At 32.6% G+C, this 16874-nt stretch overlaps 1 protein-coding gene across 3 annotated transcripts; it reads left to right on the top strand.

Moving 5' to 3' along the window:
* Window positions 1-9714: 9714 nt before the first annotated feature.
* LOC123193358 (protein SCAR3-like) lies at window positions 9715-16364 on the top strand. Of its 3 annotated transcripts, none has more exons than XM_044606290.1 (9): window positions 9715-10125; window positions 11092-11255; window positions 11633-11756; window positions 11844-11973; window positions 12323-12390; window positions 12490-15250; window positions 15363-15464; window positions 15684-15791; window positions 15896-16364. In XM_044606290.1, exons 1-9 carry the CDS (start codon window positions 9971-9973, stop codon window positions 15944-15946), a joined length of 3663 nt encoding a protein of 1220 aa, XP_044462225.1. In that variant the 5' UTR covers window positions 9715-9970; the 3' UTR covers window positions 15947-16364. The 3 variants fall into 3 exon arrangements, with proteins under 3 accessions (XP_044462225.1, XP_044462227.1, XP_044462226.1); XM_044606292.1 differs by lacking the exon at window positions 9715-10125 and adding an exon at window positions 10484-10631; XM_044606291.1 differs by lacking the exon at window positions 9715-10125 and adding an exon at window positions 10643-10963.
* Window positions 16365-16874: the final 510 nt, after the last annotated feature.

Below are 16874 nucleotides of genomic sequence, written 5' to 3'. Positions count from 1 at the left end.
TATCATCAGTACAATCATTATCATCATCATTTATTTATTTAAATCATGATCACATTGAATGGAATTCATATTGTATCCATAGATTTGACTAAGTAAAGGAGTAGGAATCAGTGAGATTCTGGAAATGCTGTTCAAATTTTCTATCTGGGATTTACTTGAATTTGTTCAAAGATGTATTAGGTAAAATCAGTGATGGGGAAATACAAATGGAACAGACTGGATGTTACAGATGTTTATGATACTGCATGCATGCATCTCATGCTAAAATAAAATAATGTAATGGAGTTCATCGGGATCAACATGGTTTCTGGCTTTTAAGGTTGACTGACTGGTGTTTCTAAGTCTATCTTGATTAACGGTTAATTTGTGATCTCAACATAAAGCCAAGAGAAGAGGCCAATACCTTTTTCTTTCTCTGCCGTGGATATGGGGTCCAAATTTATGATAATTAAGCCTCTAATTATTATTATTATTAATTTATTAAAATTGAATCAACTTGTTTTGCTTGCTACTGTAAGCTTGTGATCTTTTGATGTTATAGACTTCGACCTATATTGTAATATTACAAAAATTAAATAATAATAATAATCCATTAGTTTTAGTGGACATGAATTGAAAATAAGGGATAACTGAGGTACATCTAAGGTGGATGGAGAATGATGATTAATCCCAATACAAGTCTCAAGTGGAAGACAAACAAGATGATCATGATATTTGATGTATTATATATAAATCAACTCATCAATCTGCATAGTTGCTTTATACAATGGTCAAGATTTCTCGATTTCTGATGCAGGACAGTGGGATAATAATACAAAAATTTCCATTACTAGGAAGAAAATAAGAAAAAGAATAATTCTTTTTTCCATGATAATACAAATCTTTGATCAATTGATATAACAAGACACTGAAAATAAGGATTGATGGTTTGATACATATTTGCGAGACACCTTTGTGAGAGGGGTCCATTTTCCAGTATATGCCCCTTATTTATCATAATACTTTTGATAAATAATGTTGTTTGATGTTTCATATTGTCTTTGATGTTAGTGATTCTCCCGTTTCTGCCCCTCATTTATCATAATACTTTTGATTCAAGTTTCATATTGATTTTATTTTTAGGAAACGAAAGCAAGGAAGAAATTCAAATTCAAAATTATATACACAAAATAAGATAAATTTACGTGGTTCGGCTAATGTATAATGTTTACATCCATTACTGTATTAAGTTTCTTAATAATTTTATGTGATTCTTGTTTGGTACAAACGTCTTGGGCATCCATGTAATAAAACTCTTAAAGGGAATATTTTTAACAACTTGCATTATTTTGATGACTTTGTTGATTTCGTTTTTAGTCATAGTGGTGAAAGTGTTCATACTTAATTTTCTTTATATTATATTCTCATTTTTATACCAATCGAACTAAGCTGAAGTAAAGATTTGATACTCTACTCATGTGATTAAATCTCTTTGAGTATCGTAGTTCACAATATGTATGAACTTATTCTGATAAATCTTTTTAAATGTCCATCTGTGGACTCTTTGTCATAAAATTTATTTATGAGTGCACACATTTCTATAAGTGCATATGACAAATGACACATCCTTTGTTTGAGTATAACACATCTTTATGAGTACAAATGTCCTATCACAATAGTCTTCTAAAAATCATATCTCCATATTAGTGAGAAAGTTATGTTTTCATGAACAACTCAAGTTTATCTCTATCTCAAGATTTTTATGTCCCATATAAGCAATCTAGGGATCATTAGGTTCTGTCTGTGTTCTATGAGATTTCTATATTCCATCACCCTACTCTCAAAAAATATGAATGAATTCATTTCTCAATCATATTCTTATATTCATCATTTTAAGATATGTTTTCTCATAATCTCAAACCTATCTTAATTTATCTCAAGCTATAGCTTTCACCTATCATATACATGCTCATAATATCATGCTCTGACTTATTCTCTCTCAAACACCTCTTACATCCCTAAATGTTTCTTGGGACAACTCACGAACAGTTGTCTATCTCTCTTGGACAAGTTTTTCATCATTTCTCTTATATACAAATGGGCATTAACCATGTATGAGTGTGCATTTAATCTCAAAATGAATGTTCACAACTTCCTTCTTATGATGATAAGTTATTGAATTAATCTTTGACAACAAATGCCGAGCTAGCGTAATTTATATTGAATAAATACCTTGTAAGTTTTTCATATATAGAAAAAAAAAAAAAAAGAGAAGTTTTCATTATTTTGTTGCTTTCAGGTTCTTGGTACTTGGTGGTCTTACTTTTGTTAATTAAAAAAACATTATTATTTAATAATAATTTTTTAAATTTCAAATCAAATTAAATTCATTAAAATACTTTCTAGCCAGCTAGGTAATGTATACTTCATCATCCATTTACGTACTTAATAGAAAGAAATTAATTGTAAAGTAATTGGTTGAATTGAAGAATCCAATTTGAAAGACAAATAATGGAATATTAATGCACAAATATTTATATAAGGTAACTAAAGATTACAACTGTCCAACTCCAAAGTAAATTAATGGGAAAACAGTACAAAAATTCTCCTAAAAAAAATTGAAGGTACTCTTTGTCGGACTATAAACATTTAATCAAATCACGGCCCAAGGAATATTCCCACCCATATTTTGATCGGTTTTTACAGTCATATAATGAAGTTTAAAAAACTTAAAATTTTACTTATAAGTTAATTATTATTAAAATTTTTTGTTAAACGTAGATGCAAAATCGTTATTTTATTAATAATATTAAAAAAATAAAATTTATTATATTTTTTTCTCAAAGTTTTATAAAGTAATAATTTCATCTATATCTAAAATTTTTTAACTTTTAAGGATAATATTTTTTCTCAAAAAATCTAAGAGTTTTTTTTTTATACGTTCTCCAACCATTGGAGATGATGCTTCAATTTACGAATCTCTAACCACCCTTCATCTCTGTGACGCTTCAACTCATGAATCTTTATTACCCTTCATCTCTCCAATGCTTCTAGGAGATACAACGAAAACGAGTCTTTGTCAATTCTAGAAGAATCAATGAAGACTTGACTTCATCGACTCCGTTATATCTTTTTACATTAGAGAGTAAAGATTTGGTGGTCAGAGATAGTGGGTTGAAACATTATCGTCGGTGGTCAGAGAGCGTCTGAAAAATAAATTTTATATTTTGAGAGAAAAATATTACTTTTAAAAATTAAAAAACTTTAGGTAAAGGTGAAGTTGTTAGTTTTTAAAATTTTTGAAAAAAAAACATAATAAATTTTATATATTTTTAATATATTAGTAAAATAATAATTTTACTCCTATTTCTAACAAAAAATTTTAACACGATTGACTTATAGATAAGATTTAAAATTTTTTAAATTTTATGAATGTAACTTTAAAAATACATCAAAACTCAGTTGGGAATAAGTCCTTTGGCCATCAATCAATCCTTCTCACTGGAAAAAAACTTTTATGACTTACATTGGGCAAACAAACATAAAACTTAATTTGGGACGTCCTGGATCAAATATAAGTCTACAATTTTCAGAAAATTTTCTTGCCAATAATTTACATGAAAAGTTACTTAAATTTTCACGTACGTACATTTTACCTGTGAGAACTGGATGCAGCGCAGTACCTCGAAGAATGATAATAAATTTTCTTAACAATCCGTGACACAAAGACACATCAACACATCACTCAATGCCCTCAAGGGTCCACACCAGGTTTTTTTTTTTTTAGGCAGAGATGCTGCCTCTCTAATTTAGTAGTAAAGCCAAATTCGCTCATTTCCCCTTCTCATTTGGAATCGAGCCCATGTTAAAGGGTATATGGGTTTAACGAAAACACTTGCATGGATAGAAAGAGTTGAGAGATTAAGTAATGCTGTATGACGGATTGATTGCATGGATGGATGGTTGAGATGGGAATCTTGCAGAAGAGTCCATTGGTTTTTGGAAAAAAGAAAAGCATATTATGAATGCCTTCGTTCATAAAATAATATTGGGAAGATCTTATGTGGGACAGGTGCTATAAGTTTTTGTAATTTTTTCAAGCATCACACGTGGGTAGTGGGATCATATGTTTGGTATAAAACCAAGACAAAATTTATCTTCATCTCAGCTCTGTATATGTAAACTTTACATTCTTTTACAGGATTATGGCCTGGTCAAAATATACAAAGTGCCTTGGCAGTAGACAAAAGCTCCAATTTTCTAATACTATTTCCATGCTACATATTGTTCTTGCTTCTTTTGAGAATCGCATCATGATCCCCCCGCTGTTTTAAATTTTATATATACAATCAGCTAAGTTATATGGTCTACTCAGATTTCATGGTTTCCCCTTTTTGTTGCTAGTTATTCATAGCTAGATTCAAACTATATTTTGATCATGGGTCACCAGAATTCACAGCTTTTGCCCTAATTTCTATACATTAAACTATGCAAGACTAGGAGACTATATATAATATTTTATACCATCAATTATAAGGAATATCTTCTTTCCCATTCAAAAGTTAAAATCGATTTTGTTTGTTCTCCTTGAAAAGAAAGCATAATGCAATTCAGATAGAGTGCTTTAATTTTTAATGATGATTACATAATATTATAAGAGGACAAAGTTGGGCCATTAAACTATAATATAGGTTGATTATGTCTATATCGTACAAACAATAATTTAATCTCTTAGCTACCTATTTTGAAAATGTTAATGGCCATATAATTAACATTATAATATGTAACACTTGTTCTATATATATTTGATGGTTTTGTGTAAAATATGTTCGAAATTTTTTGACTCGGGTTATCATTAATTTTGTTTTCGGTATAATAAAATTATATAATTAAATAATTTAATATCAATTTATGGACGAATTTGAATGATTATTAAAGATAAAATTAATACACTTAACATTATGATTTAGATAGATAATATAAATATGCATATTGATTAAATTTCTATTCTAAAACCTAATCCAGTATAATTACAATATAGTTTATCCCATTGAAAACTGTTATTCAAAAAAGTTACTGAAATGAAAGATTGAGTCATATCGAAAGATTGTTTACGGATCCTGGAATTAGGATTGATGTTTTCAACTTATAATTATAAGAAAAGAGTGCACATATTATCTTTATATAACTTTTAAAGCATTAACATTAATGTTTTCAACTTATATTATAAGCAATTTTGGTTGGATTGAACTTCAAATCTCAAACGTAAGTACCCACTGTTGAAATTCAGATCTTTTATTTGTGAAAGAAGAATTATTTTTATTTACAATCTTGTCATGACAGGAGTTAGCCCGACAAATCTTCACCAAAACAAGTTATTCATCAGAACCTTAAAAATGTCTGAATAAAGCACCCCACCATCATCGCATTAACGATGCAACTTGGTCAAAATTTTGTAAGGATATATCCCACCTAGATTGTCTCTTTTGTGAAAACAAGATTTTGAAAGTAGTTACCTCTCAATTCAATTGGAAGCTTGAATCTTTACGACCACTTATAATAAATGTCAGTTTGTATATCAATAACGATGTTATTGTATCATCGAATGTTATTTTATTATTAAATTAAAATTATTTAATCATACGATAATATATCGTAAATTAGTAATCATCGTACTTGCATATCATACTTGCACATAGTTGTATTGCAACTAAACAAGTATGAAATAAGATGAAGCATAAACCCTTGCCAATGTTTTTTTTTTTTTTTTTTAATTTTGATTTAATTCAATCCCTAACAGAAAGGCCACCCAATCCACATTATCACTGACCCTACATTCTTCAATTGTCTTTCAGTGCTCCCTCTGGTCATCCAAGGGTTTTCTTTCATTTGTTTATTTGTTTTGCAGTGATTTTTTATTTATTGTAATAAAAGATTATCCAAACCAAACGATATAACAAATCAGTCTTGTGCAATTAATACCTACCCGGCATATTCCTATATGAGCGTTCACTGTGAACAAAGACAGCTCATTCTGTCTGCCATTCTATTATTACATTCTGTCTGCCATTTATTATTACATTGTTGTTGATGCAAGATCCATTCATGAATAGAGCTCATTATTGTTGGTTACTGATATTATTCCTGCAAGTTTGTTCCATGGATCCCAAAATTTTCCATATACTGAGTGGTGTTTGGAAGTAGGAAGCAACTTTGTACCTGGAAATTCTGTAAGGCACTACTGAAATATCAAATGCCTCAGGGTAGGAGGACAAAATCTGAGATCGTTTAAAGTAAGATACTGGTCAGCTTTATTTTATAGGCCAAAGGACTATATCCCACCTAAGTTTAGATGCATTCTCGAGGCTATATTTGTGAGGTTTGACGAACCAAAAGTCTTACTTATTTATTAAAAATCTCAGTTATAATCAAAAGTAAAACAATTATTTAATAAAAGAAAGTAAAATTTTATTACTTTTACCCCGTCAATTTAAAAATATCACAATCCGTCTTATGTGAAGTTTAAAAAATCAAATTATCCCCCTTAAGAGCTTGTCATTTCCAACCACGTTGGCTCTCTCTCCTGACTTAACTTTTCTTGTCGATAACATCTTAGCCACGACAAAGCCTATTTCCTCCAACGAAAACGAAATCGTCTTCGTCAAACTGTTAAAGGTCTTAGATAGCCACATCATCTTCGTTTAAGACCTTTGACAATCGTTTTCGTCTTGGATGGGAGAGCTATTGCGGTTGAAGACGACTGTCTCCGGTGATGGTTTATAAACTCTTGAAAAAATATTTTGATTTTCAAACTTCAGATGGGAGGAATTATAAGTTTTTAAACTGAGAGAGACAAAAGAATAAAATTTTATATTTTTAAAAGTTTTTATTAAATAATTATTTTATCTTTAATTATAACTAAGATTTTTAATAGATAAATTAAAATTTTAATTTTTTAAGTATTATGGGTATAACTTTCAAAACATACCTAAATTTGGATGAGAAATAGTCCTTCGGCCTATTTTCAATGAATATAAAATAGGACCCGATGCGATATGCTTCCAGCTGTTAAATTTCTGTATCCTTGCGTTGCATCACCAATGGCCCCAGGACCAGGAGCTTGCCGATATTTTTTGTATAGCCCAAGTGCATTCATTTATCTGGGCCCCGAAATTGGGCCATCGAAGAAGTAAGTAGGCTGAAATCCTCGTTTCTCTCTCTTCCACATTGATGAATTTCCGGTTTCAATATCTACATCCAGCTCAGATGATCCAGACTGCAGTAAATATTTAATTTCTGTATTGAATCCTGCCCATTGAACCGGCGGCATATGAAATTTTAATAAAACCATCTGCACGCCATTTCATAGAAATTTTGATATATAATTATGTGATTGAATATTATTTTATTTTTAATTTAAAATAATTTAATTATTTAATAATATATTATTATTTATATATATAATATTATCCGTTAAATGTATCATATAAAGATCATTTAAATATCCAGTCCATTTTGTTTTTTTTTTTCTCTTGGAAGCTGTTGCCATATATCTAATATTTTTGTGTTAGTGTTATGTGCACTAACTATTTTACTTTTCAAATTTATAGTATATATCACCCCAAATTAGCAAAAATTAAAAAAGGAATCTTTTTAGATATTAAATTTACATTAGCACCCACTTCTTCTCTCCTTTTTCTTTAATCCTTCACTCCCTTCTTCTTGATAGCCATCAACCCTAGCCTATATTCTCACAAATGGTGATTGATATTCAACATTGATTCAACTTCCATATCAATTATTGATGTTGATCTTGTCTTTGTTATTCTTCTTAATTGTTTTTAAAAATCGATTTTAATATCAATTACTCTTTTATTATCTACGTTTAAAAACTCGTTAGCCCACTCTAATGATTTACTTTCACAATACCAGTTCAATCTTTAGTTTATACTACCTTTTTGTCACATTTCACTTCTTCATTGCACCTTTAATGATTTGATCTTAATGTTTGAACATTTGCCTCCTATCCTCCCAACCTATTGAAAGCCTTTTCTCGCAAATTTTCTTTGTGACATGGTTTAATCAAATGCTTATCATCTTTAGTTTGATTGTATCCATGACATGGTTTGATTGATAAAATTAGTGAGACTCTAATCAAAGTGACAATTAAAATTTTAGAAACTGAATATTAAGTTAATGACTATTTTACTTCTATAGTGTTAATTTTTTTTTAAATCTGAAATTGATTTTGGATGAAAAGGAAAAAAAAAAGTTTTTGGTCAATAATTGGATGGAAAAATGTAATTTACTCTTGCATATAGATGGTGCCCTACTAGTACAATTTTCAGTTTTGGCATTAATCACAGAACAAAGGTGAATCGCCAAAAAATGGACCTCTCTTCTTCTTCTTCATATGGGATATACATTTATTATTAAACGTTTGTCCCACCTTCCCTTGCACAATTGTCATTTACAAACAAAAGATTCACCATGCATCTATTGAAGCCACCTCCTTCCATCACCCATCCATCCTACCCACTCACTTGAAAGGAATCACTCTCTCTTGCTAATTGTGATGGTGAATATGCAAATTTCAAGATGATTATTGTTTTGCTAGCTGTAAAATCTGGAAATAGTCCGTGCATGACAGTTTCCAAGAGATTCTGGGTGGGCTTCAATTTGGAGTTGTCCCTAATATTAAATTATTGACAGTTGAGAGAGAGAGAGAGAGAGAGAGAGGGAGTCAGAAAGAGCTCTGTTCGGACTTGAAGATGGAGAAATGAAAATACCAAGTGAGCTTCCTTTAGAAAGCATTTCAATGGCTTGAAGTCAACTGGTAGAGAGAGAGAGAGAGAGAGAGAGAGAGAGAGAGAGAGAGAGAGGGCAAACAACAATATAATAACTGAAATTATGATTTAAGAAAATCTAAATCTGAAAACCTAACAAAGATTCTCCAGTATTATCAGCAGGTGGAGTGAGTGAGCAAGTCAAAGTATGAAGATGGTGACTGGTCAACTCCAAAGACCGACAGATATTAAGAAAATTACGACATAATTTATGAATTTTTTTCTCACTTCTTACAGTTTGTGCCGTGATTACGTTTGTCTGTCTGCCCCCTGTTCTTTTTTAGAGTTAAATGATCAAAATGCCATTTTCCATGGGACAATTATACCATCCAATTCTCGGTGGCTTAAATCAAAATTTATTTAAATTTGATTTAAATTTATAATAATCAGATCAAATTTAAATTCATTTGAAAATAAATATATAATATTATTAATAAAATAAATAATTTTCTAATAAAATGAAGAATATCAATAAAAATTTCATTTATTAAATTGATAAAGTTGAATATAAATTTAAATTTAAATTAGTTCAATTGAATAATACAAATATAAAATTGTCAAATTTTGACAAATTTATATTCAAAGTTCATAGGTAAAAGAACAAATATATATAAATTTATACTTGAGGGAATAAGAAAGACAAATTTTACTAAGCACCAAAAGTTTGAAAACATTTTAACACATTTAAATTCATTATAATACTATATTTTATTTTCTAATTAAACCAAAAATAAAATTTCTAAACAAGTTAGTTATGGTACCCACGTTCCAACTAAAAGCGTCATTTCGACTCTCTCAAAATGTAATTTTTAATAAATAAGAAGGGTGATTTGGTCTTTGAAGGTAGAATCACTGAATTTTGAGTGTGAAAGAGAGAGAGAATGGCTTGCAGCGTTGGCAATTCGATGTCGTCTTCAGCTTACCCTCAAGCTCAAACAAACACAAAAACGCTCTCCAGGCTAACAGTTAAGGCTACTGCAGGCTAACAAGTTGACAACCACCTACTCTTTTCCTTCCAAAATAAATAAAAAAATACTCTCTTCTCTCATTTATGAGCTTCATTAATACATTTACTTTCCATTTCATTCATTCACTCTTTCTGCCACTGCATGAACACATTTCTCTCCAGTTTCTGAGCCGAAACGATGCCGTTGCTGAGGTTTCCAGTCAGAAATGAGTACAGCCTGGGGCATCCGGAGCTCTACAAGGAGGCCAATAAAGAGGATCCCAAAGCCATGCTGGACGGTGTTGCTGTAGCAGGCCTTGTTGGGATCTTGCGTCAGTTGGGCGATCTTGCTGAGTACGTTATGTCGTTTTGCTTGCTTTCTTCATAAATTTACTCAAAATTAATTATTATGTAATTGTTTTGTACACTTAAGCTTATAGTATGAGGATTTTCTTTGTTTTGTTATGAGTTGCTAGTAGAATTAGTTTATAATAAAGGTGTTTTAGGTAAATGACTGACATATAGGTCGATTAAGTGTTGAGAATAAAATTTGAATTTATGGCAGGTAATAATCCTGAGTCTAACCGGACATCTATGTTTTACCTTGAAGGAAAGGATATTTCAGGAATATGTAATTCTAAATTTGAAGAACGTGAAATTGGAGTAGTTGAGCGTGTAAAACGGGTCATATGAAGTTCTAGAGGGTTGTAAATTGAAATAATCCTCTTTAGTGAGTAATTAGTAACGGAAAATTTTATGTTATTTCTGGAACTTGTGTTTGCCAAAATTTGTGTATTAAAGACGTGTTTCATAAGGCTTTCTCTGGTTTTTTAATTGAGGAGCACCTGTTTGTTGTCAAGGTGAAGTGAATTTTTTTAATGGAGGCATAACAAAGAAATTTGTTATTCTGTTACATCTAGTTATTCACATGGAATTTCACTCATTATAGTTATATTCAGTCTGAATCTTGTTCGTCCAAGCATCATTAAAGATGCATCACTGAAAGGGTTTTAGGGGCAAATTAGACGAGCGTGCTCTATGAGATTGGTGGAAAAATTCTTAATTTCATTCAGTTTTTTCTTTCTGGTCTTAAAACTGAGCTCCTTTATTGGGATAACGGATCCAAAGAGAAGAGATTTTTTGCTGCTGCTTTGTGGTACACTGCTGAATCTATTTAGTTTTGGTACATAAGGTATCCATAGGTCAGAAATGAATATGTTATATTTTGTCTTCCTTGAACATTAATTTAGGTGGCATCATTATCTGTCTTCCTTGAAAATGGATTTAGGTGGCACCTTTGACACCTTTTACATGTTGTAGGTTTGCAGCAGAGGTTTTTCATGGCCTGCAGGAGCAAGTGATGACAACAGCTTCAAGAAGTCATAAGTTGATGGTTCGTGTGCAACACATTGAAGCTTCACTTCCTCCCCTTGAGAAGGCTGTACTGGTCCAAACGAGCCACATTCATTTTGCTTACACTGCTGGTATGGTTCTTGTACCTGTGCTGAACTTGCTCTTGGTTTGTCTATATTCTCCTTAAATAGCTTCTTCTATGTAGATGGTCCTATATTATATTGGATTTCATGGGACTCTAGACTAACCTGCGGGAAAAATTTTCAAGTATTTACTCATTTTTTCTGCTTACACCCAAAGTATTAATTTAATGTAGAAATATTTCTTAGTATAAAGTGTGTTTTGCGTTACATACCGTAGCTGGCTAAGTGTTAAATTCTTGAACTAAATCTAGGAGTTTTCCTCATTTGAATTGTTACATTGAAATTTATGTGTCCTGTGACCTTGATTCCATTTAACATTAATTTTCAAATAATTCCAATCTTTATAGAAAGCAGTTACTTTTCAGGTTCTGAGTGGCATCCTCATATTAGAAAGGAGCAAAATCATTTTGTCTACAATGACTTACCACGATTTATAATGGATTCCTATGAAGAATGTCGTGATCCTCCACATCTGCACTTGCTTGATAGGTATGACTATTTTAATCCATTTTATTCAGCATCGATGAAGCTCAAATTTTTATTTTAGTTAATTATCTCTCCTGCTTTTCCAATCAGATTTGATGATGGTGGGCCTGGATCTTGTCTGAAGAGATATTCAGATCCAACCTTCTTTAAGAGGATATCAGGTAGCTCCATTGAAGCAACTGCTGAGAAATTACGAGATAAGAAGACTCGCAAAAGCAAGGTATGAATTTAGTATTGAAGGATCGTTTTGGTCTGAAGTGCAACCACTATCTGAAGCATGAATCTATTCTTTAAATTTGTTTTTATGCCTGTTCATTAGATATTATGCGGTCAAAAATTCGGTTTTATTACTTAAAAACATTGAACTTTCAAATATTCATAAGGTGCTATTATTGGGATTTATTTTTCTTTGAGATTTTCTTAATAGAAATTCAAGCTTATTTAGTAAGAGAATTTAAAGTAATATTTTCAAGTCAGGTCATAATTTGCTTTCATGTAGATGATCAAGTAATTACTAGTATAAGGTTGCCTTCAAGAATTACTTCTGAGTGAAAAATGTCAATGCACAGAAAAAAAGGTCCTCTAAGTGGAACAGAGAAATATCACTTATTGCATCAATGCCCAGTCACAGTGGCAGGTAATTTATATATATATATCCTTGTAGTTAATTCAAAATTTTGCCATCTCTGCTTATATGAAGTATTTGTTACATGTTTATTGATGTCATACCATGCAGATTCCATATGTCATCTCAAACTGCATCTACCATTGACATGGCAAAGAAATATGACTTTGGAGACCATTCAAATTCTTTTGATTCTAGAACTGGTTCAGGTTATAGGGAATGTGTTTTCAATCTAAGTTCTTCCTTGCAACCTGGAGATCAAGAATCTAAGGAATCCACTTCTAGTTTGATGCAGCATAGTGAATTTTGTGATGAGTCAACTCGGATAGCAGATGACAAATTTTCATGCAGTTCATCACAAGAGCAAGCTGCTCCAAGATTGTCTTGTCTTACTTGGGATGAAAAGGCTGAAATAGTGGAGCTCAAGGGTCAACAATGGGACAGAGACAATGATCCAAAGGTGCTTTCAGCAAGCTTTGACATAGATAAACAGGATGGAGGAACTGCCAACCTTGAAAATGTTGATCAAATGGATGTCATGCTATCTGATGAAGACACTCCTGAATTGATCTTTGATACAAATCAACTTGATGAAGTTGAAAGTGAACCAGATACTTTTATGGATGCTCTTAACACCATTGAATCTGAATCTGAAAATGATCTTGACTACCAAACAAAACGAGAAGCGGAGCAAAATTCGTCTGATGTTAAAAATGACAGAAACAAAGATGGAATATATGGTTCCATGGGACATGATTCAGATCATTATCCATCTACCATTGGGTCTCATTTTGTTTCCAACATCTTGCTAAGTAATGGAATTCACTGTACTCTAAAATCAGTCTCCTCAGAGAATATTGTCCTTGAACAGACGCAAATTTCTGGAAAGTCTTCTGATTTAGTCCATTCACTGGGTACTGATGTCTGTGCTAGCACTGATAATCTTGATGTTTCACAAGCAGAATCAGTTGTCATTGGTGGTCCACCAGCAGAATCAGTTGTCGTTGATGGGCCACAAGTAGAATCAGGTGTTGTTCATGGTCCACAAGCAGAATCAGTTGTTATTGATGGTTCACAAGCAGAATCAGTTCTCATTGGTGGTCCACCAGCAGAATCAGTTGTCGTTGAATGTCCACAAGCAGAATCAGTTGTCGTTGATGGTCCACAAGCAGAATCAGGTGTTGTTCATGGACCACAAGCAGAATCGGTTGTTATTGACGGTTCACAAGCGGAATTGGTTGTCACTGATGGCCCACAAGCAGAATCAGTTGCCATAGATGGTCATCAAGCAGAGTCAGTTGTTGGTGATGCTCATCGAGCAGAATTAGTTATCATTGATGGTCCACGAGCAGATTCTTTTATAACTGATCCATCATCCTCTGGCTCCAGAACTTCTGATTCTTGGGATCGATCTGGTGATAAGATCATAAGCAGTTTTGGGGATCCTCATCAGTCTCATGCTGAATTTTCTGGTGTTCCATCAGTTACATTCTGGACAAATGGTAACCTTTTGGGACTAGAGCCATCTAAACCTCCTGCTTTTGCTGTGTCAAATGCCACTGGTCAGGATTATGTTGCCAGAAGTACACGTGAAACAGTATGTCCTCCAAATCCGGCTTTCAAGAGTGATGAGCAAAAAGGAAAACTTACTATATTGGTTAAGAGTGCTGAAATTATTGAGGCAGTTTCTAGTTCTAGCAATGAAAAAGTTCAACTTCCATTAGCTTATTCAGATTCTAAAGTTGAAAAATCCATTGGTTCTCAAAATAGTTTTGATTGTGGTCTTGAAGGTCGTTCGAATGTGATTTCTGTAGCTGTGCCAGGAGCTGAGCTGGCAACAGATGTCAAAGTAAAATCTATGGAAGCAAATCATGAAAACAATGGAAACTCTGGAGTGTTTGGACTTGGCCATAGGTTACTTGTAAATGGTTTTTATAGAAAGTTTCCCCTTGCTTGTGAAGAAAAATTTGAATCAGTTGGCTCTCTTGTAGCTAGTGTGTTAGATCGCGGCAGTGGGCAGCATTGTGATGCTAACCAGCCAATTTTAAAGACAACCTTTGTGGAACAATTTGGGCATGGATCACCTCTAGGTTCACTCACTTCTTCACCACCAATTGAACATATGAAAATATCTTTCAACCCTACAGATGGCATTGAGACTTCTAAACTAAAACTAAAATTTCCTGGTGGGAATCAATCTCATGAAAGCATTAGAGATGTGTTTGCTTCATTTCAGTTGGTTCCAGAGCCTGATACTCCACTGCTCAGGCATGGTTCTGATTCTGATGATGATACCTTCTGCAGATCATCTCCTTATATGTCAGATGATTGTCTTAGCCATCAGTCTGAGTCAAATTCAGAGCAGTGGGAATCTGATGAATCCCCTGGTGGAAGCAAGGACCATGAGCTATGTGATGCTTTATGCCGATTGTCATCAATGGAAGCTGTCTCAAGTTCTGTGCTGGTGGAAGGAACAACTAAGAATGGCATATATGTTGACCATGGACTTCAAAACATGTATAAGGAGAATGGTGTAGAACCTTGTCTTTCAAGTCTTGATCTTCCAAGTTTTGATGCCATGAACCCTATATTACAGGGGCACATAAAGTCTACTGATCCTGAAAGTATCCAAAACATTGAAATCTCTAGGGCAGTCACCCCACTGCCACCACCTCTCCCTCCAGCGCAATGGCAGGTCACTAAGCTGTATTCAGATTTGGCTCAAGAGGAACAATATTCCGTATCAGAGACTTTCATACATGCATTAGAGCCGAAGCATTTGGGATCTACCATCAATCAGCAACATGAGGGAGGCCCGGCTTATCAACTATCCTCTGAAAATGAGAACACTGTTTCTAATTGTAACAGCAAGGTAACATGGCTGAATTATTGATTTTTTTTTCAAGTTTCATCTTATATTCAATAAAACATTTTGAGAATGCAGAATCACCAATATGACTGCTGGAATTTTATGGGTAAAACAGGGAGACCAGCAGAAGTTGAATACATGGAAGGAAGCTAACCAGGATGCATATAGCAAGTGGTTCGATGAGGAGGAGGATTTCTTGCATCAAATTAGGAGTAAGGTGAGTAGCTTTTTTCAGTTGTGCTTTGGCCACCGTTTCTTTATAGAAATATGTGGAACCAAAAAGGAAATATGTTCTTTCCTCTCAATTATATGGTCTAACCACTCACTACCCAAAGTTGAAAGCTCATTATCTTTTTGGCAGCAGCAAAAATAGATTTTTGTACATTGAGATCATGAATTTTAATCTTTCTAATGCATGCTTTTATCTTTTGCCCAGTCATTCAGCCTGAGGCCTACGGTTACAGCAAGGCCGACCTTTGCATCAGGTCCGGCTGTAAATGTCAAAGTCACTGCAATTTTAGAGAAAGCAAATGCAATCCGGCAGGTTTGCACTTTGTTATCTTTTCAGAAACTTTTGCTTCACTATTCTCATTTTTTTTTTATCCTTCCAAAGAATTACACTGTGAAATTAACTGCAAAACTTGGCAGGCTGTTGGGAGTGATGATGGTGGGGATGACAATAACTGGAGTGACAGTTGATCATCCTGTGACGCTGGTACCTAAGAAGGAAATTTCTTGTAAGTCAGTTGATGCTTGATGAAGTTGTTATATGTGTTTAACAATAAAACTATATGTACACTCAGTTTTAAGTACTCAATTGATTATCTAGATAATATATCATCATTGGTGATTTTAAATTAAGAATAAATTAACATCTAGTCATATGATGATACATAATCTAAATATTCAATTAAGTATTTAAAATTAAGTGCAAATGCTAATGAGTATATTCCTAGTTTCACTTTTTGTAATTAACCGTAGGGCGCTTATCTTGTATCTAATTTCAACTGTTTCATTGATTTTTTGACTGTTGAATTTATGTTATGAACAAATGGATAAGATATTAGGTCTGTAATGATGTAATTTTTATATTATGAGGCAATTTTTCATTCTAATATTTTCATGAGTTCTCTTCTGGACTATACATATGTTTATAAATTAATTTTCACAACAAAAGTACATGCATCTATCTAGAATACTTTTTTGTTCTTTTCTTTATTTGTTCAATCATATCTCTTGCCAATCTTCTTTTATTATGACAATCTGGTTTCATGCTGGCAGACTTAACTATACTTCCAATTTGGATTAATTTTAATATGTAAAGAGGAAGGAGTAGACTTTTCTTTCTTCATTTTATTATAGCAACTTGCATTAATTAATAACGACCACCACAACAAGCAACATGGTTTATTCATTTATACTTGTTCTGAACTTTTCTTCTTATATTTTATTTTTCTTTCTCTTTTTAAAAGCCTAGTATGTAGGAATTGGAATTTGGGCACTTCCCTTTTGATCAAAAGTGGGTACATAATATAAGATAATTCTTAGAATCGAATTTCGTTCAATTCACATTTGGATATCAGAATTTTATCACTAAAATTGATAAATTGAAGTGGGTTTGCATCTA

This window comes from Mangifera indica, chromosome 12, assembly GCF_011075055.1.
Source record: "Mangifera indica cultivar Alphonso chromosome 12, CATAS_Mindica_2.1, whole genome shotgun sequence".
Classification (NCBI taxonomy): domain Eukaryota; kingdom Viridiplantae; phylum Streptophyta; class Magnoliopsida; order Sapindales; family Anacardiaceae; genus Mangifera; species Mangifera indica.
This window is presented reverse-complemented; position numbering and strand designations above follow the sequence as displayed.

Coding starts and splice junctions, on each gene's coding strand:
- LOC123193358 (XM_044606290.1), top strand. CDS start 9,971: ATGCCGTTGCTGAGGTTTCCAGTCAGAAATGAGTACAGCCTGGGGCAT. Junction 10,126..11,091: donor CAGTTGGGCGATCTTGCTGA/GTACGTTATGTC, acceptor TACATGTTGTAG/GTTTGCAGCAGAGGTTTTTC. Junction 11,974..12,322: donor AGAAGACTCGCAAAAGCAAG/GTATGAATTTAG, acceptor GTCAATGCACAG/AAAAAAAGGTCCTCTAAGTG.